Below are 23,003 nucleotides of genomic sequence, written 5' to 3'. Positions count from 1 at the left end.
TTTCCGTCATATTCTGGAATGCAATCAATGTGATGTTTTTGAATTTGGGGAACTGCCATTATTTGTTCTCTGTTTTCTCTTCTTAAAGGACTACGATCCCTAATATTGTTCATATGAATATCAACTTGTATATCACAATAGAATCACGAGAAAAAATCAAGTATTCAAATGATGAGAAAAAAAATTAAAAAAATGAGCATAAAACTATAAAGTGATTGGATTGTGGAAAAAGGATGTGAAACTTACGCTATTGGCTTCATAAAGATTTCTTCTTTCTTCTTTTTCTTCTGCTTCAGGGGATACAGCGATTATAGCAGGCAGTTTCGTTCTAGAAACTCCGTACCTAACTATAATTTCTCCTCCTGAATGCTGATGATTGGTTGTCCTAACTATGAGCTTCCGCGATGTTGACTTCTGCTCGCTGGTGTTGTACCACTGGGTTGAACTTGGTCGATTTTGGGGCCAAGGTTCGATGAAAATTTCAGAATACCCAACTAATCGTTGAAACGAACACAATTTTCTTTGCGATGTTTGTCAAAAAAAATGTTTTGGGTATCCTACCGACTGCGCCACTTATGTTTCTGAATTAATAACTTTGATTTTTAAAAAAGCTTTATTGACTATTGTTGAAGTGGACAATGTTAAAGTCTCGACATTCAATACAATAATGCCTTAACTATGGTAATTAATATTACATGTAACCTACTATTCCCCTACTCATAGGATAATTCCTAGTATCAGTGTAATATGATATCCCAAGATGAACCATGGGTCTTTTATATGAAGATAGGAGGATTCTAATATGTAACTGGCGTTGTCCTGCAAAAACAAAACACATTTGGATTTGGATAGCTTTTCGCTTCTTTTCTCTTTAATTTTTTTCCGCAGAGTGGTCAGTAATGTCAAATAGTGATCTCCGGTTATTGATCTATCCTTATCCAAAAAATCAATCATGATTAGGTACTCCATGGCAATCCCAAAAAACTGAAGCAAAAACTTTTCCAGCAGATTTTTGTACACGAAACTTCTTAGGTCTTGGAGAACCAGAGTGTCGCATTTCCATCGACTGTTGCTTTTTTTCTGGATCGTTAAAATGTACCCAAGTCTTATCTTTTGGTCAACATTCAAACATTTGGGGATCCATTTTGCAACAATTTTTCTCAAAATTGACGTGAACTATATAATGAACGCGTTTGTATGAATTATTAAGTGCTTCAGATATCCGTTTCGTAAAGTGCATCGATATTTAGGGACTGACACAGAAACTGGCCTTCCCGATCGGTCATCATCTTCAATGGAAAATTTACCTCTTTTGAAGCTTGCAGTCCAATTTTTCACGGTCGCATACGAAGGACATTGATCACCAAGGGTATTAAGCATATCTTCGTAAATCTTCTTACCTATTAACCCCTTTAAATACAGGTACTTGATGATGGCTCGATACTTCAATTTTTCGATTTTTACAATTTCGCTGGACATCTTCTTTCTTTTAATTTATTGCGTAACTCTGGTTTACTTTTTTGACCTCAAACTTCACACTGACACTTCTAATAAGTTATTGTTCGTTGCTATGGTAACGCAATATTTTTTTCATGCATGAAACTGGTCTAGGCTAACTAGATATCAATATATCCTCGTATATTACTAAACGGATGGGACTGAACACCGAAAGGTGCAAAAAGTTGCTCACCTAAACGACCCCCAAATACCCGAAAAATGCATAAGAAAAAGGAGAAAGGGGAATTTTGGACATTTCTCAAATTCATTTTTCCATTTGCCATTGAGGGAAAACATTCGAACATCAATTGAATCACAAGTTTCACATGACCTGTGGGACGAAGCAATAAAGTATCAAGCTTTGACATGGTCATTGACATTTGACATGTCTAAGGTAATTGCATCTAATAAGGGTCGGCGTTTTTGGAAATCCTTATAAATCAATTTATACAATGGAACAATTGTCAATTTGTAAAACATCATGATCAATAAATGAACTGTTTTTATTTAAATAGAAAAAAGTATACAAAAACAAGGCACCGATAGACAGTTACTTATAAAAAAAAAATTTGAATTCCGTCTTTGGTCCCTACCTACCTACAAGGTGAATCTCCTGGCTTACTTGTTTCTTTCTATGTTCTATGCGACGAACGCCAACGGAGAGATGTAACAACAATTTCAGGTGGCCAAAGAGCTGGTTTCAACTTTCTTGGATTATGAATTTTCACCAAGTATTGGCCACATCAATTCAAAATTTGAAGAAAGCTGAAACCAGTTTTTTGGCCACCTGATATTTCCCACCTGCAGATGTTATTGTGGTAGCGAAACACGGGTCGTGGTTTAAAAACTCATTTTGTGAAAATCGTTTGATCTGTTTTAAGTTCAATTATGGGTTTCCATCAAGTATAGGCCACATCAATTCAATATTTGAATGAAGCTGAAACCAGCTTTTTGGCCACGTGGCATTTTCCACTTGAAGATGATACATATATTGTGAGAGCGATGAAACACGAGTCGTGGCTTGAATAAAACTCATTTAAGAAAATCGTATAATCTGTTTTAAGTTCAAATATGGATTTTCATCAAGTATCGGCTACATCAATTCAATATAATGCAAAATTGTACCGAAGAGTGAAGACTGTACCGGTTCGACGTAATAATGATGGTCATAATGATGAAGGGTTGATTGAATTAAAACTATTGAAATTTCATTATTTACTAAAGTCCGAAACAGTAAATTCAATCGCAGTCGGTCACTGAAAACTGGGCCAAAAACAGAAATTTTAAGTTATGAAATTTCTTATACTTTTTATGGTAGTATAACTTCTGCGGGAAATCAATGTTTTTCTAAGTTTATAGATTGAAAGAATTTTTTTATGTTGTTATATCATATAAGAATGAAGTAACATTACTATTACTCCTTGCAGAAATAAATAGATAATTTGTTTTATATTTTTGAGAAGTGACTTTATCAAATAAAGTCACTGTAGTTTAGTCCATGGTTTAGTCAATCCACAGAATATAAATATCAAGTCAATCCATAGACATAGAGACATGGACTGAGCAATGCCAGCATGAAATTGGCTATTTATTAGAAAGAGAGAAAAGCTCGTCGGGATATACCTTTCTCTTTTTTGTTCACATAGAGGTGAGTGTAGACCAATCAAAATTCTAGAAAAAGACAACTGCCTTCCCGACGTGTTTTTCTCTCTGTCACTTTTTTTGACCGTATTTCATGCATAGATATAAAGGGAAGGCACAGTCCATGTCTCTATGTCTATGAGTCAATCACAGTAGGGCCACCTACTGAATGAAAAGCGAAACTTCAAAATGCCTATTTCAGTGGTTTAGAGTTCTTTAGTTAGGGAAGTAGGTCATCTGTCCAGTAGCATCACGCAAGTCTGCCAAATATTTCTTTCCTCGTCGATGTTGCCCTCGAGTTGAATTTGTTGTCGCCATTTTATATTTAGAAGTAACTTTAGGCGCAGTTTTAAGAAGTGAAATATTTCCAATCTATTTAATTTAGTGATACACTGTGATATTTTGTAAATAGAAGTTGAACTGAATTTTAGATTATCCAAAAATGGGTCGCAAAAAGAAGAAGATGTCTAAGCCCTGGTGTTGGTATCCTTTTGATTATTGGCTATATATTACATTTCTTGAACCTTTCAATAAATAGTGGCCTCTCTTCTCTATTCAAAATGCGTGAGGTGGGTTATTTTTATCAACGAAGCATTCTATTTTTAATATTTGTTCAGTTCGAATTATCCTCAACTAGATCTAGGTATTGTAATCGAGAATTCGAAGACGAAAAAATCTTGATACAGCATCAGAAAGCAAAACATTTCAAGTGTCACATATGCCATAAGAAGTTATATACAGGACCTGGTTTATCCATTCATTGTATGCAAGTTCACAAAGAGACAATTGATAAAGTACCGAATTCATTACCACTTCGCTCAAATATAGAAATAGAGATATACGGAATGGAAGGTAAAGTATAAAAATATAAAGTTTTTGTACTTTAGTGTCGCTATTATTTGTTGTAAATGGGTGTTACTATATGAAGTCTAATTTTTTGCAGGAATACCACCAGCAGATTTGAAAGAACATGAGAAGCAACGACAAGGAGGAAATGATTCCGGTTCTGATGATGAACCAACACCAAACAAAAAACTTAAACAAGAGCATGCATTAGGTAATGCTCCAGGGCCTCATCCACCCGGAATGATGCCTCCTGGTATGATGCCACCACCTGGAATGCCTCCAGGTATGCCCATGATGCCAATGGGTCCACCGTTCATCCATCCAGGGTAAGTTTGATTTTAACTCAATTCTCTCTATGGATTCCTTATTTTGCCCCGTTGTTTCCGAGTTCTTATCAATTTCTCATAGAAATATTCAGATTAATTCCTCACAATCTCAGAAACTTAAGTATAACATTAATTCATGCAGCTATAACTCATAGCAGTGAATGAATATACTAAATCAGTATTAAAGATTGAAAATAATGTATTTGACTCAAGTTTGTTTATGTTAACCTCACTCTTTGTAGAGAGTCACAGAATAAATAACTTTGAAGCCTTGAAACATAGAAATGTTCCAAGTTTGAAGCTGAAATAGCTGACAGCTGAACTCAAAATATGGCAATTACAAATGTTTTTATTGGGAAAATCTCTTGTATTGGGAATTCCAAACAAGGGATACGCCCCCTGGTGTCAATTTTTGAAAATAAAAAGTTAATGCACTTTTGTTTGTTTACATCGAGGAACGGAGAATATTTTGGTGTTTCAATAAGAGTTTTCATGAAAAAATATGTTTTAATCTGTTGAAAATATCTTAATCCATATGGGACAATTTGAAAAGCTTAGTGAAGTTTTCATAATGTGATTCCTTTGAGCAAATTTTCAATTACGACTGTCTTGTGAAGATGTCAGTTTTTACTATTTTTCACGATGAAATGAACGTTTAGTCATTCTTCAAGGATATATGTATCTGGTTCTTAAGGCATGGTAAAGTTTTTGTATATTTCGAATTGGTTATGAAAAATAGAAGGTGAATTAACTAACCTGGATATAAAACCTTAAAATGAAGAATTTATACAAAAAACAAACATGTTTTGCCCATAGAGGACTTTCAATTTCCTTCTATTATGATGGTATATAGAGGCAAGAAGTTCAGATTAAAAAAATATTGCTCTCTTTTATCAACTGATTCAGAACATAGTCGGAATTTTTTTCATAAACATAAATACTAATACTAATGACCTAAAATTCATCACCATGACAGTGGTGCCAAAATGTCCCAGTTAGCAGACCTTTTCAACGATTTCTTCATAACGCCACCCGTCACCACATCTCCAAATTCTGTTGCTGATGGTACTTATGGCAATGTTAAAGCTAAATTATCCAACTCATTCTACCTTTTTGAAGTTCAGGAGCCTGAATTACTAGATGTGATCAGATCAATGAAAAATAAACCTTCCAGTGGATATGACGGAGTCCCAATAAATGTCATTAAACGCCACATTTCCCTAATGATAAAACCTCTCTGTTACATATTGAACCATGTGTTCAAATCAGGTATTTTCCCAGATTCCCTAAAGAAGACTCGTAAGACCATGCCACAAAAAAGGTGATTTAAACGATTTTATTAACTACAGACCAATTAGTTTAATCACCTCATTCGCAAAGATTTTCGAAAAAGTTCTTTCAAACCGCCTCGTAAAGTTCCTTAAGAAATTCAATGTTTTATCAAAGACTCAACATGGTTTCACTGAGGCCAAAAGCACTGAAACAGCTTTATTCGAATTCCTGTGGAAAATAACTTCTATCCTTGAAGAAGGTCAATGTCCCGCTGGGCTTTTTGTCGATTTTTCGAAGGCTTTCGACTCCGTGGATCACAAATTGCTGTTGAGAAAGCTGGAAAGATATGGTATAAGGGGAATACCTCTGAGACTTTTTAGAAGTTACCTCACCAACAGAAAACAAATAACTTTTTTACACCACGAAGGTACAAGAATTCTGTCATCTGAAAGGACCATACTTAAAGGAGTACCTCAAGGTACTATAGTGGGACCTATTCTATTCGTAGTCTATATTGACGACCTGCCCGAGGCTTTCTATGAGATTTTCTGCCCTCAAAGTGAACTTCCTCCACATATTGACATCTTAACTGAGACATCGCAACCACAGGACACAACTACTGAGCACATGGCACCTATAGAGGAGCTCATAGAAACATACCTATATGCTGATGACACTAATGTTTTAATATCAGGTAGGAACATTGAGGATGTTGTGAATAACTTGAAAAGATCAATGACACGGATTGAAAAATGGTGCCTAGATAATGGTTTGCTTCTCAATAGAAACAAAACTAACCTTCTAATGTATCGACTAATCGCTCAAATTTATCGTTCCCTGAGACTATTAATTTTGATAGTAGAGAAGTTCAGATAGACTCATGTACGAGATTATTGGGTGTAGTTATTGAGAAAAATCTTGGCTGGAGGTTGCACTGCGAATCAGTAACAAAAAAGCTTCACACAATCATTTTATACGTTGAAAGCTATTAGAAACAGAATCGATATGGAAACATTGAAGATAGTATATTTTACAAATTTTCAATAAGTTGTATCATATGGAATTATACTCTGGGGAGGAAGCACCCAAGCTGAACGTGTGTTTATCACCCAGAAACTAGCTATAAGAATAATGTTTGGGATGAAATATAGGGAATCGTGTAGAGGTGTATTCAAGAGACATAATATATTAACTGTGCCTAGCCTATATGTATATAGACTCTTATTGTTTTTATTCAAGAACAATTCCTTTTTTGAGAAATATGGAAATGTAAATGCTACCAGGAGAATCATTGAGTATTTACTACCTATTCACAAACTGTCAATCACTGAACGTAATAGCTTCTATATGAGTATGAAATTGTTTAATCACTTACCAAGAAAAATTAGAGATATAAAGGAAATTAAACTCTTCAAGAAAGAATTATTTTTAGTGTTAGCTCAATGTGAACCCTATTCTGTAATCGAGTTCTTGGAGTTTTGTAGTAGATAGATATATTGTATTGGTACAATGTAGTTAATATCTTTTGTAGAGAATTTTGACCTGTTTCCATTTTGTCACTTATGTACAATTCTGGAAATAAATACCCATTATTATTATTATTATTAATAATTAACACAACCGATCAATCAACAACCAATCTTCAAAATCGGGAAAAAACTACTATAAACTGAGAAAAAAAGGTTTTATTAATTTTTTTCATAAAAACATACTACATACTTCATGATAGTTATTGACCTATAATTGTTAATAATTTACACCAGGGGCGCTCAGACTTGAACCGCCTGCGATCTGCTTCAATATTATCAGACTCCGATCGATCGACTTTGATAAACTGCAACTATATGTAATGTAGTGGAAGTTATTTATACAGAATGAGTCTGACTCGCACAAATAATTTAATGGTACATTCTTGAGGTCCAAAGAAACATTTTTTCCTATACCATTTTTTTCGATTCATTCCTGATAAAAAGATGTGGCTAGCTATTTTTTGTTTTTATAATGAGCTGTGCCACCTCTGAAAAATCAAAATTAATATATAACCTTCAGAATAACTAGCTAAATCTGTGCCAGTACACATCTGTGGATCTTTTGAACAGAGTTCTATTCAGCAAAACTACCCAATTTTCAAATTTCAGAGATAATTTTTAATTTTGGAATTGCACGAAAACGGCGCATTATACGAGAAAATATGAAGAATACTGTTATTATACAAAACGTTCAAATATTCATTAGATGGCGTCCAACTTAGTTTCAAGAGCTGGGTTCTTGAATTTTTGGTATTGGCAACGAAATGCTTATAATGAGAAAAATGGAAGACGTGGGTGACATCTTGTGTTCGAAAAAGATTTATCAAATGAATGAAAACCTATATTTTAAAATTCATTTCATTCGATAAAACCGTTTGTGAGATAGAACTAAAAATAACATTTTTTTGTGGTTATTCAACAGCCTGTATCTCTTGAACCGAGCCGAATCGGAAAAAATGGTATAGGAAAAAAGTGTTTATTTGGTCCTGAAGAATCTACTGTTGAAATATTTGTATGATTCAAAGACTCACCCTGTAGATGAGAATCAACTCAAAAAACACACGCGATCGACAGTTTGAGCACCCCTGATTTACACACTTGAATCCAGTTTCTACAACCAATCTTCAAAATTGAGAAAAAAGGACTATAAACTGAGAAAAAAAGATTCATTTGACGAAAATCTCAAAATCCCCTAAAAAAATTACAATGACTGCATTAACTTTTTACTTTAAACTGTCATCACCATGTCGCTGCAATCTACATTTGTTCAAAGCTGAGCAAAAAAATAAAAAGTATTGATGAAAATATGAGTGATTTCTGAAAAACTGAACAAACTCAAATTCCTCATTTGCTTCTGTTGAAATTGAACTATTATCACTTAACTGTATCAGAATTGCTAGAACAAGTTACAACGGCAGAATAAGAAATTTCTTTAGATTTACCTTTTTCTCAATTCTCTTTTAAGTAAAATTTCTGCTCTCCTTTGCTGATACAGAATGTCATCAGGAAATGAGCTTTATTATTACAGAATGCCAATGATGCCCCCCCATCATATGATGATGCAAGGGCAGCCAGGACCTGCAAAACCTCTATTCCCTAGTGCAGTTCCTACTTCATCACCTGGTGGTGCTGTTGTTGGAGCTGATTTCAAACCGATAACACAAGGTAAGTGAAACTGATTCTTTTTTATACTTTTATTTTTAGACAGTCCATGACCCAAGGTTAAATCTATGTTGTAACCATGGACTCTGTCTGCCTTTTTAGTTCTGTTTTTATCTAATTTCTTTCTGGTGGTCCACCACCTTCAGCTTCATCTTTTACAGGGGCCACAATTAGCGCACCTCCTACCACTAACCAAGCAGCTGGATCTTCAACTCCCAATAGTGATAAGGTTACTCTTATTACGAACACAGGAACTAGCAGTAAAATTATTCATCCAGCAGAAGATATTTCATTAGAAGAAATCAGAGCTAAACGATTGAAATACACAAAGGTCACAGCACCAAAACCTGAAGAGCAACATGTACCTACATCAAGTGCTGCAGCCACTAATGTGAGTAATCAGAGTTTTTGATCTATTTATGTTGATTTTTTGATTCGGCCTTGAATGTAATTTGAATGATAATTTCATCTATAATAATCTATATAAATGATTTAGTTCTGCAGTAGATCTACCATATAAGTTGATGTTTTTTGATTGCTAGATACATCTCTTCGGTAGTGACATACTTTGTTGAGATCCACCAATCGCAAAAATTTCAAGCTGTTATAATTTATGTATTCATCACTTTCATTTCAGTTGGCCATAGCAGTTTCGGCTGCACAGCAGGCTGCCGTACAACAGGCCAAGCACATTGACGCAATGAACCATCAAGCAGCGATGATGCAAAGGTTTGGTCAGCCTGTAAGGGTGTCAGGACCTCCCATCGGTATGATACCTGGCGGTCCCATCATGTCCCCCATGAGACCTCACATGTTGCACGGGCCGCCCACGCTGATAGGGGGACACTTGGTCAGGCCTCCCCCCCTCAGCATGCCTCCAGGTACGTAAACAACGGTGATGGCCTTATCATCATAATCAACGGTTTAACCTACTCATTGACATTTGGTGAAAGACGACATGATGATATATAATACGAGAGACGATGAAAAATTTCGAGAGAGCAGTGTTGTGCCATATTTAAAGAAATTTATCTGCTGTGGTAGCTTTATCCACTGGTTTGTTCACCTTCTGGACGTTGAACCGATATATCTCATCACTTTTCTAGAGCTGAAATAAATTGATGGATTTGACGTATGAATTTTACCATTTTTATATGTCTGGTGCAAGGTATCAATTTGAGGCATGGTCAGTTTTTTTCTTTTCAATTAAAAATTTCAAGAAGTAAATTATGTTTTTGCAGTTTCTTTTTATCGTTTTCAATACTTGTTGGCATTAGATTGTACTAAGTGATCTTTGTTCTCTTTGAGCTGATAAATTGTAGAATTTATCAATTGATTGTAAAATTCATAATTTTCGAGTATGTTTATTAGAACAGCCATATTTCAATCAAAGGTAATGAACATAGCATCCCTTCAGATAGTGCTGGTGTACTATTGATTAAATGATTAACCGCTCTAGAAAATCCATCAATGCACCTGATGTATAAAAGTGTACCGAAATTGTGTTTCCATGCGACTTGGAGTCACAGTAAAAAATCCATCCGCAGTTAGCTAATTTCGCAGTAAGTTCCTTAAAAAATTTTCTTAATTTTGATCCTGGGACTGAAAAATGATGATGATAATCTGATCCTTTTTAGAAGGTAGTAGATAGTTTGTATCAAATCAGAACCCAGATGTGTCATTTGTCAATCTTACCATTTTTAAATTGATCCCATTCAATATTTTATTTTTGGTAGTTTTATATTTCGATCTTGTGAATAATAAGACCACTATTTATTAGATAATAGTTGTGTGTTCTTCAAATATATGAATTAAGCAGAATGTTTGTTATTCTCAGGCCTCCAATTCGCAACGTCCATTCAAAGCCATCGAATCTTGATCGAATAAAATATGAACATGTATGCGCGCCCAGCGCTTGGTGCGGATTTTAAAGTCCTACATTTTTTCTGTGAAGAACATTTGGGTATGCTTATGATGACGTTGTGATTTGGATGGCACGTAGAAGAAAATTTTATATAAAGTGGATAAATTATGTGTTTTTGAACTCGATGGTGATGATAAAATGACATCTACACACAATTATTGAAGAGGGACACACTGCGTTCCAAAAAACGGCAAGAGCCCAGGTACTATTCACGCATATGTGTTGGCATGTTTGCATTAAATATATCTGTCACTCGCTTAGTTTTGCCATTGCCAGTGGTTTTACTGTCATTTAATTGCATCGTTTTTTTGACTGAACATAAGTTCCGTTTTTTGTTTATAATTTCTGACCACAAATTCACCTTATTCGATAAAGATTTCTGAGCATACATAAGACTCCTAACTTGAATATTGTCATTTATTCAATTGATGAGTTTATTTGAAACCGTTCTGTCTCTCCTTAGAATCACTTTCCAAAATTGCCAGATTTTCATCTTCAACATTCAATAATTCGTTGCTTGTGAAGTATATTATGTTAAATTTTTTAGCTGGGTGGAAAACTGGTAGTTTTGATCTAGACAAACACTAGTTTGATTTAGATGATGAAAAATGAACACTTGAGTAATGTGTGATTTTATGTAGAACTTAAAATTAGCTGTGTGTCTCATGCTAGGCTTAAAGATACGAAATTTTTACTCCTTTGTTTATTTATGTTTTTCAGGTAAGTATTTTATGTTAGTTTTTGTTCAATTTTTATTCTTTTCATCTTCAGTAATTTTAAGAAAAACGCAAAGAGAAAATGGAAAAAGTGACAATATTCAACTAAAAGAAAAAAACATTTCATTTTGTGATTGATGTTTGTAATTATTTCTTTCATTTTGTCTTAGGTATGATGGGTATGCCACCAGGATTAGTTTATGGTACTCCGATGTTTCCTGCTGGTCCTGTGCTAATGCAGCCAAGGTTCAGATGATCCCCAATATACCTGGTGTATCAACCGCAAGTCTAATGAAATCCTATTGATTGTTTTCCGATAATGAATCTTCAATTCAATAAGCTTAAAAATTTTTCTAAATTATTTATCCTAAGACATTTTTTGTTCTTTAAATTGTTCTAGTTTTCCTTTCCTGGTAATGACATAGTTTTATTTTGACAGGTTTTTTAACACTTAAATACCAGCTGAAATGGTATGTACAGTTATTTTTCTTTATATCAGAAAAAAGAGTACCGAAAACCTGCATTTCTCAGGTTAGTGTTCTTTTTTTTTATTTAATTTTTTTTTAAGAGACGTAATTGCAAAGAATCTGAAAATTTTTTAGTCGAATTGTGATCAATATCTGGTCGCTCAACTGACGTTATCTTGTAAATTTATATTCTACTCCATAATTTTTTCGGAGGTTGAGCTTCGTTTATTGATTGCATTTTGACATAATCGATAATATTCAAATTAAGTCATAGGAAAGATAAGTATAGACATATTTCTAAAAACATTCAATTGATGCTCTTTCCCTCCAAACTTTCAAATAATAGATAGGCTAATAATGTATTGTACAATTCTTCATTTGGTCATTTTACTCAGGTTTGTACATTTTTCAATATTTATGGATATCGGAAGGTAAGCAAGCTCTTCTTGGAATAAGTGTATATTATTGATACTTTCCAATGGGCTGCCCATAATATCTTCGTTATTGTATTTCTGATAGAAAGGTAGGTCTATTTAGACTATTGAAATTATAACTAACTGCAAAACCACCAATATGATAGTAACGATTCAAAACTTTTTCATAACCAATTACATGTCAATACTTTGAATTTTTTTCTGGAAACCTAAAATAATTTTTTTCTCTCTATTCTCCCACTGGTGTATGGTTTACACGTGTTTCCTGCTTTCATACAGCGTGTTTCACCATAAACGGAACAAATATATATAAACGTGTAGTTGAGATCAGGAAAATCAGGAGAAACGTAGTTTCCTCATCATATGTACCCCGTTTTGAAACATAAGCTAGATATTGATAAATTATTTTAAACAACTTGTATGTTGCTTACATTTTGAGATACATAATAAATATATGTTATATCGCTTATGCTTCGAAATGTATATATCATAAGGTAAAAATGTTTCTTTCAATCTCATCTACAGGAAGGATATATTTGTCCAGTTTATGGTGAAACACCCTGTGTATTGAAAAGTGCATGGTAATGACTCTTGATGCCAGTAAATATATAAAGGGAAATTATCGGATCACTTGGGTTAATTATTAGGGCAGGTGATATCCGTCACAGTGAATGATGCACTGTTGGACTGAACAAACCCCCTGTCTTGTCTTACATCATTAAAGGGATGACGATTTTTCCTCTACTGGTATACCATGCAATCGAAAATGAAAGAAAAATATGTTCTTAATATTTCATTACAACCTGAATAGTTCTACTTTTTGACTAATTATTTTCATTTTTATTTAATGACGTAAGATTAAGACAGGTGATTTTTCCTGTCACAGCAAACTTGTCAAGTCAAAATGTAAAAATTCCCATGCTGTTGGGTCTTCAGTCCCCTGCCAGTCGAATCATGTGGCTTAAAACAGGCGATTGTTTTGGTGTATATACCAATCCAATCACAGGATTGAACGATACCATCCTGTTGGAACAGGTGTCCAAACTTTTTTTTTTTATCATGTAATTGAATCGTTGTATGTTTGGTCATTTGTTCCCTTGTTCTCATTGCTATATATGTAAGTAGAAATTCAGAATGTATTAAATATCTGTTTGTACAAATAAAGATTTATTTGGAAGTTTTATGTTTTTTAATTTTTTTCTTTGCTCTATATTATCGTTATCATTCATGTAATCTTAAGAGCCGGTTGGGAAATATTCATCTGTTAAATAAAAAAAAAGAACTTGAATGGATTGAATTAAAAGTATATCTGACTCCGAAGTGGATCAGAAGATCTACGAAAACAAAATGCGGGTAGATCCACCTTCCCTTGGTTCCCCTGAAAAGGATTTACTAATACAAACACAAACAAATAGTAACATAGTCAACAATTACTGGAAAGAAAAAAGTCCCAGAATATATAAAATATTTATCTCGAGCATTAACCAAGATACAGCGAATATACATATTGTGAGACGTTGATTCTCGCTTTGATATCTAATTATTTCAAAAAAGAGTTACTTTGAACATTTTACTCCAACTCCTATCATTAATTCTGGAGAAGTACCTTTCGATTCATATTCTTAAAGGCAACATGTATTTTTAACGGAAGATAAAGCATTTTAGATTCCGTCTGTAAATGACATCAGTCGCCATATAGCACCCCCATATGTTCATATCGGACAACCTCCCTGTCTCTGGTTCATTGCAATGCTCATAGGCATAGATAGGTAGAAGCCAGACTGGGCACGTTGAAATGAGAAGAAATTTGTTGGCCCAACAAAATATTAAGAAAAAAGTACTGTAAAAAATTATGTTACAATTGAAATATAAGTTCTACTTGCTATTCTATTCATTGATTCTCTTCACTGAATCTCATAAAAATGAATAAACAAAGAGAATCTTACGCGAATTTTTTTGTGTAGGTATTTTTCTGCTTAGAACGTACATGAAAAGGCATTATTTTGCATTAGAAATCGACTATTATCGAATTTTAAGTCTTCATTCAAAAATTGAACCATAATTATAAATAAACCACTCGACTTGTTTTATCTAATGATAAATTCGATCATAGTGGAGAACAATTGAATTACTGCAAATTCAATTTAGTGAAAAGAGAACTTGGCTGGTTGCTTTTATTGGTGTGATACTTAGAGCAAAATTGTGGTAAGTACATAATCAGTTTTGGTATAAATATTATATGTTGCTTGGACTCAAATGCAACAAGCAACAAGAAAGATCTCCATCCAAAATGAATCAGAGGATAGAACATTTAATTGTTATTCCTCGAATTAGTCAATTCTGGTTACTCATTTAAAAAGTTGCTATAGTCGCGAAGGGAAAAGGATTTTCTTAAAAAAATAGAAAATAGTGATTAAAATGCCATTCGAAGAAATAATTCATGTGATAGAAAAATAATGAATGATAATATGAATGCATATTTCATTTTCTGAAGCCATCAAAAATATTCTCAGGTGTTTCGATTTCTCGAAAACATTCGGACCACAGTACATTTTACCCTCAACGAATTCCATGATATATGTCATTTTATTTGTCAATTAAAAATATTTTTAATTGACAAATAAAATCAGTACTTATATAAGTACTGATGCGTTGAGAGCTAGGTACACTGTTTATTTTTGAAAAGATAAATATAAATTTTTGGGGATATTTTGAATTCTAACGGATGATTGAACTACCGAAAGCATTTACACATGAAAGGTAGGTTTGAAAAAAATTTTTACTAATTAATTTTTTGCATAAAGTAACAGAAAATTATTATTTTGCAAACCAATATTCATAAAGTAGAAGTGAGAAACTAATAAACAGAATTTGTTGAGAGGATGTGAATTGCATATTTTTTCAAAAGTATTTCATAATCTACTGTGATAAATTCCAAAAATTTTCATTTAAAAAATAATGTAAATGGTTCTGGAAAAATCCGACATGCAAACGTGAATTTCGTGTCCTCCCCAAAAATATTTTAACGAACGGAATTCGTGTCTAACACCCGCTTTATTCGATTGTACTACAAAAAGTTTAAAAAATAATTAAGAATACGCCAGTATATCTCAGTTCTTGAAAACAATTGGATTCAGACCACAAAGATCGAAACAATGTTTTTTTCAACAAACACTACAAATTTTCAGGAGAAAGATTTTCGGCTGCAAATTTGCGCATCTTTGGAGGAGTAAGGTTGGTTTTGAGATTTGGTGAAAACAGTTTTCAAGACAAAGAGAAGGCCGATCTTATTTTCTTGTTGAGGATAAAGTGAAACTACCTATTAAAAAAACTTTATACTTAACGAAATGATTATTTACCACGGTTGCAGGAACGTTTACATTTGGCTCACCCGGTCAATTCTGAATTGCAGGATCAACTTCAAAAGATGGAGGACTTGCCCAAAGTCAACAACGTTCGCGCTATCATCGATCTGTTCGAGGAAAACTGTAGAAATGAAAACGCTCAACGTTTGAATAAACCTATGTCCAAGTCATTCGCTGGACTATCCTACACCGAGAGAAAATTCAAATCGAACAGTGCAAACGATAATGATACGTTGTATAACCTGGATAAGAGATTGACATCTCTGTCTCTCAAACTACGGGATTACAGGGCTTATTCGAAGGATGTCCATATGTCCCTTCAAGAGGAACTGATCGACATTATGTCGATCCTTCTAGATGTTGATACTAAGAGCAGTAACACAATCATGTACAGGAAGAGAGAACTTGCATATGATATACGAGATCGTTTTAAAGAACTCAGTGATAGACTGCCGAGTTCATCTGACAGCATGCGACAGGGATTCGGAGATTTCACTTACAAGCCTTTCATATGGAATAAAAGAGCTGAAGCAGTTGAGAATATTTCATCTTCGCGTCATACGAATTCTCAAGCTGATAGCTTAGAACCCTTCAAAAGTAAGGATATTTTGTTATCCCCTGGTTCTTTCAAGAGATCGGCTGATTTCATTATTGGTGCAGGTGGTACCAGGCGTCCTGTGAACTCTATTGGTTTCGACACAACATTGAGAGGTACATCAGATGATTATGCTCCTACAAAAACATTCCAGAGAAGTACGTCAGAGGTTTCGGACGCTCGGGAAAAACCCACATTAATTGGCACCAGTGAATATGCAAAACGCTGGACTGATGGGTACCAACAGAGAGATCGTCGAAGACCTGTTTCTTTAGGTGGAACCGTTGTCACACTAAATTCACCTGAAGATATCATTTCTTCCGTGAGAATGAGGAAGGAACAATTCCAAGATAAGGAAGAAATTGATTCAGTTATCCCAAACAAGAATAACGGGATTCTTCAAGACTACACCAATCTTCAGAGCGTAAACCTTTTGAAGAAGTTCTTCGAACTGAAATCAGTAGAGAAGGAGATCAGGAACCAAGTAGAATCATTGAGCGGTCAGGAGGATCAGAGAGAAAATTTCGTAGATTCCGTTCAAGTTAACGATGAATCCATTCAAGTTGGCGGAGAGAGGATGGATGCTAGTTCTTCGAATATGGAAGATGATGTTCTGGCAGGGGCTGTGGTAAACGGTGAGGAACGAGGAGCTCTATCCAGATCTACGTCGACTCAAGTAGAGGAAGAATTCAACGCAGCTTCGTTGCGAAACGAGGAGAAAGCAGATGAAATCGTTATAACAAGTTCGATCCATAACGATGAAGAAGAAATGGATTCCTTCTGCTCTGAGCAGTCGATTTATTTGGATCCGGTTGATTGTAAGTATGAGTAAAAAGTTATATACTGAGAGACATAGAAAACAGAACACCAAGTTTCATGTGTTATCATCCACAGACTAGCTAACACAGATAAACTATATTGGTCTATGCTAGCGGCATTTTGATATTAAGTACAGGTTGATTGAGATATGAGACACCTCAAGAGGAAATCGACCATTTTATTAGGAGTATGCCCCACACATTAGTATTATTACTCTTTATTAAAACACATTTATACAAAAAATATGTGGTAATAAATTCATTGTGTTCTGTTTTCTATACGACAATACCACTTATACAGGGCGAGTCTTTGACTCGTACAAATATTTTAATAGTAGATTCTTGAAATTAAAAGAAAAACTTGAAATTTTCTAAATGAGCTGTGCCACCCCTGGAAAAACAAAATAACCTTCAGAATCAGAATGACCATAACCATAACCAATAACGACACTATATACCTGTGGATCTTTCAATCAGAGTTGTATTCAGCCAAAAGTACCCAGTTTTTCAACTTTTACAGATACTTTTTAATTTTTGAACATCAAGTTACTCAAAAACGGAGTTTTATTCGACAAAATATGAAGAATACTTTGATTTTGAAAAACGTTCAAATATTCATCAGATAGCATTCAATTCAGTTTCAAGAGTTGGGTTCTTTGAATTTTTGTTAGTTTTATGGTAAGTATAATGGTCATAATGAGAAAACTGGAAGACGTGGGTGATATCTTGTGTTCGAAAAAGATTCATTAAATAAATGAAAAACTATATTCCAGAATTCATTTCGTTCGATGAAGATAGAACTAAAAATAAAAATTTTTCATGGTTTTTCTGTATCTTTTAAACCGAGTCGATTCGGAAGAAATGGTATGGTAAAATAGTGTTTCTTTAACCTCGAGAATTTACTGTTGAAATATTCGTACGAGTCAAGTGTGTAACTTTTTTTTGTTTTCGAACACCCTGTATAAATGACAATAATTTTAAATTGTGCTTTTGCACACCCTACACACACCACAAGACAAAAGTTTCAAAATATCTTTATTTACTCCCTCAAAACAAGTCTGGGGTGGGCCACCCGGTATATGTACTAGCTGTGCTCGTCCGCTCTGCAACTTGTTTACTGCCCATCTGAATGACGTTTGATAATATCTATGTGCATTTCAGTTTATAATTATATAATACAAAAATATAGTAATATAAATAATGATATACAGGTTGAGTCTTTGACTCCTACAAATATTTCAAAAGTAGAACAAGTGAACAAAAATTCAAAGAACCCAACTCTTGAATCTAAGTTGGACACTCTGGTACTCTGCAATGAATACTTGAACGTTTTGTAAAATAAAAGTATTCTTCGTATTTTCGAGTAGGTAATTTGATGTTCAAAAATAAAAAATCTCTTTCTGTGATATTCGGAAAATTGGGTACTTTGGCTGAATGCAACTCTGTTTAAAAGATCCACTGATATGCCGAATCAAAAAAAATGGTATAGGTAATAAGTCTTTCTTTTGACCTCAAGAATCCCCTGTTAAAATAATTGTACGAGTCAAAGACTCACCCTGTATATATAGACACTTGAATATAATAAAATTCAGAATAAAAGCGTAATTTTGATTTAATAAAGATAATAAAAACTTTTTCAGAGATATGGCAATCATGTTTTTCACGGAAATGTTAGAAAAATAGGCACCTATGGTTTCTCGGAATTCATCCCCCATTACAAATAGAGCTAGGATACAAGATGAATCAACGAGAGTTCGTGAATATAGGAGCCAATTATCATAACTATGATCGATGAATGTACAAATAATCAAAGTCAAGTAATAAAAGCTAGCAATCTAAAAATTTGCTTCACTTCTTTTTCCTCTTAAAAGTAACCTCTCAAGGAACTTCATTTACCTCATATAGAATGAGCAGAAAGCGAAAATATTGGCAAATAAAATTAGCGTTATCCCTGAGTTTCATCAGTGACAACATGAAATTTCAATGGAATAAATGACTCATTCAACACATTAGTATTCACGTTCATATACGATAGTAAGAGATGGTATCATGTAGGTACGATCCTTGGGATATTTACACGAAGAAATCCGGATGATGTACTACAAGTTATAACGAACTTTCAAGTACGTTTATCTGTATTCTTTATTGAAACGATCTATGTATCAGGAAAGAAATTCGAAGATTGATTTGGACCTTAAAAACTAATCTTTCAATCTGAACTCGATTCTCAACTCTTTCTAATTGCTCGAATTGAAATATGTAGAGGTACAACTGGAAGCAGGTTTTTGAGTTTACGTAAAAGTAAATGCTCAAATTCAATATTCAAGCCAGGGGCGTAGCTACCGCGGTATCAGCGGTATCAGTGATACGGGCCCCCAGACTTTAGGGGCCCCCGAATGTCTGTAAGCAAAAAATTCCTTAAAACGTTATCCAAAACCTCTTACAGGTTTTACAATAGCATTTTTGAGAATAACTGCTAAGACTCATTCAAAGATTCATTTCAAAATCCCGTTTATTACACCGAATCGATCATTCAGATAGATACGAATACTTAAAATCTGAAATTCAGAAAATTCGTGCCATCAAAGAACTTTTAGAATTAGTCCTGACAAAGTTCAATAGCCTTGCATCTAGTTTTCCGGACCATATTACCGCATGCCTTTTATTTTAGACCCTTCCGGTTACAACTGCAATTGCTGAAAGGAGTTTTTCAAAATTAAAACTCATAAAAAATTATCTGAGGACTTCTATGGGACAGGAACGGCTGTCAGACATGTCGTTATGGTCAATAGAGGGGGAACAACTTAAAAACTGAAATCGTCTTCAGCTATGGCTGATTTGATAACTAGATTTGCTGAAATAAATGCTAGAAAAGCGTTTCTTTAATTTTTGGTATTTTTTGTTTATTATTCGTTTGTTTATCATTTTATGTTGTTTGTATATTATTTTATATTGTTTGTATGTTATTTGTTTGTGTATTATTTCGCTCCCAGCCTCAAGTATGAGTTAGAACTTTTAATTATAAGTACATATAATCATTTCGATGATAATCGAACATTTTTTGCTACTTTTATTTTTACTTCACCCTTCCTTAGGGCCCCTCAACACATTTTGATACAGGGCCCCTCTAAGGCAAGCTACGCCACTGATTCAAGCCGCAGATATACCGATATATGGATTCATGTTTCCTTTACGAACCAATTTCACACAAAGGTTCACCTTTATTCACTTTTCCCAAAAATATTGCAACTTTTTGACTTCAACTATTCGAAATCTGAATGTAAGTAGCAGTAAAAATTTGAAGAGAATATTTTTTCGTCTACAATTCCAAAAGCTTCATTATTCGAAATAATGAGGTAAAGGGAAATAGAATAAATTCTTCGAAGTACGATTTTGTTTAGGTGAATTTTTGTGAAACGCTTCATTTTGGCCAGTTCTACCTTCTGTTGAAAAAAAGCCTCATCACCTTCAAGTGCACCCTGTATTGGCCTGTATATTGAGAAGGAAATAATGTGTTCTAGGAGATCTTTTCTTTTCTGCTTGTTTTCAATTTTTTTTTTCATTCTATGGCGATAAAATAATCGTATCATACAGTCGGGTAATTTATATCGAATTGCTAAACAATAAACTCAGGAGATAAGGTCAACAATAATTTCCATATGGAACTATTGAAAATTAAAAATGATATTAATTGATTCAGATCGATCAGTGACAGTCACTATAAAATTAATCAGTGAATGAGTTGGAGATTCCCGAGAAGCAGTATGAAATAATTATCTCATATTCAAGTATTCGGCGTGAATCAGCAAAATCTAGGAATTTCCAGTTTCCAGATGTGTCAACTTCACTGTCATTAGTCGAAGGAATTTTAACCCAACTGTGAAATATCTTTCACATTATGCTTTACTTTGAAGTATCGCAATGTTCACAAAGAAAATATGGCACGCTTCAGCTCTCACTCACAGATCAGTTTCAACCCACATTTGGGCAAACTCAGAATATGATGGAATAGTCATACTAAAAATCTTGATTTTTGTCTTCATAGGTCATAGAAGGTCAACTTCGGTACAAAAAGGACCCTAAAACAAATCACCCTTGTCGAGACCAACTACAATGAACCAATAGAAAAGAAATCGATGAGGACTATTATTGACAATATTTATAGAGTCAGGTTTCAATGTAGTCTACAGGCTTGTTCTGATAATTTCTCTAGACAGTGATGTCAAAGTTTATCAAATAATTATACTGGGATTATTATGCTGAGACTGTGCTAGTGACTATGAGAGTAACGTATAAAGATACGAGGATATATTGGAAAATTCTTAGCCTACCATAGAACCAAACAAAATGTCAATATCAAATTATTTTATTACTCAACATATTCTCCTCTTAATTGGATACATTTATAACAGTGAACTTGCAACGTCTCTAGACCTTTCAAAAAAAATGTTTCTTCTTGCTCTGCACACCAGTCCTCCACAGCTCATATTACCTCCTCATTGGAAGAAAATTTACGAACTTTCAAACTTTTTTTCAGTTGAGGAAAGAGATGATATTCGGATTGAGCCAAATTTGGTGAATGAAGGGGTGTTTTAGTAATTCAAACCATAAATCACGAATTTTTTGCATGGCAACATGAGATTTGTGTGCAGGGGCGTTGTCCTGCAAAAACAAAACACCTTTGGATAGCCTTCCGCGCCCTTTCTCTTTAATATTTTCCCGTAGAGTGGTCAATAATGTCGAATAGTAATCTCCGGTTATTGTTCTACCCTTATCCAAAAAATCAATCATGATTACTCCATGGCAATACCAAAAAACTGAAGCAAGAACTTTTCCAGCAGATTTTTTGACACGAAACTTCTTATGTCTTGGAGAACCAGAGTGTCGCCATTCCATCGGTTGTTGCTCTCTTTCTGGATCGTAGAAATGTACCCAAGTTCTATCCATACTAACAATTCGGTTTAAGAAGTCTACATCGTTTTCAAATCGAGCACAGATCGAACGCTTCTACCCTTGCACACGCTTTTGGTCAACATTCAAACATTTGGGGATCCATTTTGCAGCAATTTTTCTCTGTCCAAATTCGTTCGTATGAAATATTCAGTGCTTCAGATATCCGTTTTAGCCCAATTCGACGGTCTGATAAAATCATGTCATGAACTGCATCGATATTTTCGGGGACTGACACCTGACACAGAGACTGGCCTTCCCAATCGTTCACCATCTTCAATGGAAAATTTACCTCTTTTGAAGCTGGCAGTCCAATTTTTCACGGTCGCATACGAAGGACATTGGTCACCAAGGGTATAAAGGATATCTTCGCTTAGTCTGCTTACCTCTTAACCCTTTTAAATACTTACAGGTACTTGATGATGGCTCGATACTTCAATTTTTCGATTTTCATTCACAATTTCGGTGGACTTCTTCTTTCTTTTAATTTATTGCGTAACTCTGGTTTACTTTTTTGACCTCTAACGTCTCACTGATACTTCTTATGAGTTATTGTTCGTTGCTATGGTAACGCAATATTTTTTTTTATGCATAGAACTGGTCTAGCCTAACTAGATATCAATACATCCTCGTATATCTACAGCGTCTCGATCCGACATTGTCACCACAACAGATTACAAAAGGTGGTAATCTGTAATCTGTGATTGTCACTATGATAGTCTTCATCGTTGACACTATCGTAATCACAAGGGCGGTTCCTGTTTGGAGGGGGGGGGCATGTCCTAATAAATTATCAGTTGTTTCATATCAGCAAACGCCTTACAGAATTTCAAATGTAATGCCACCCCTTCAAAATCACTCCTGGGACCGCCATGCGCCACTGTCTAATCGTAAAATAAAATATATTCTGTGTCGTACTTAAGATGGCTTTGGCTCAAAACGCGATTCCATTTGTTACCTG

The 23,003-nt window shown here is 34.3% G+C and overlaps 2 protein-coding genes across 5 annotated transcripts; both read left to right on the top strand.

Annotated features, from left to right (window-relative positions):
- Positions 1-3,398: 3,398 nt before the first annotated feature.
- LOC123316266 (BUB3-interacting and GLEBS motif-containing protein ZNF207) lies at positions 3,399-13,491 on the top strand. Of its 3 annotated transcripts, none has more exons than XM_044902242.1 (7): positions 3,399-3,621; positions 3,782-3,990; positions 4,082-4,310; positions 8,607-8,776; positions 8,935-9,164; positions 9,411-9,654; positions 11,584-13,491. In XM_044902242.1, exons 1-7 carry the CDS (start codon positions 3,581-3,583, stop codon positions 11,667-11,669), a joined length of 1,209 nt encoding a protein of 402 aa, XP_044758177.1. In that variant the 5' UTR covers positions 3,399-3,580; the 3' UTR covers positions 11,670-13,491. The 3 variants fall into 3 exon arrangements, with proteins under 3 accessions (XP_044758177.1, XP_044758176.1, XP_044758178.1); XM_044902241.1 differs by having other exon boundaries at positions 3,400-3,621; positions 8,920-9,164; XM_044902243.1 differs by having other exon boundaries at positions 3,401-3,621; positions 8,640-8,776; positions 8,920-9,164.
- A 903-nt stretch (positions 13,492-14,394) lies between these two features.
- Positions 14,395-18,938, top strand: LOC123316265. Of its 2 annotated transcripts, none has more exons than XM_044902239.1 (3): positions 14,395-14,519; positions 15,727-17,092; positions 18,733-18,938. In XM_044902239.1, coding segments are annotated over exons 2-3 (1,353 nt in total). In that variant the 5' UTR covers positions 14,395-14,519; positions 15,727-15,741; the 3' UTR covers positions 18,735-18,938. The 2 variants fall into 2 exon arrangements, with proteins under 2 accessions (XP_044758174.1, XP_044758175.1); XM_044902240.1 differs by lacking the exon at positions 14,395-14,519 and adding an exon at positions 14,932-15,074.
- Positions 18,939-23,003: the final 4,065 nt, after the last annotated feature.

This window comes from Coccinella septempunctata, chromosome 7 (genome assembly GCF_907165205.1).
Source record: "Coccinella septempunctata chromosome 7, icCocSept1.1, whole genome shotgun sequence".
Taxonomy (NCBI): Eukaryota; Metazoa; Arthropoda; class Insecta; order Coleoptera; family Coccinellidae; genus Coccinella; species Coccinella septempunctata.
Note: the sequence above shows the minus strand (reverse complement) of the source record. Positions and strands in the feature narration are given on the sequence as shown.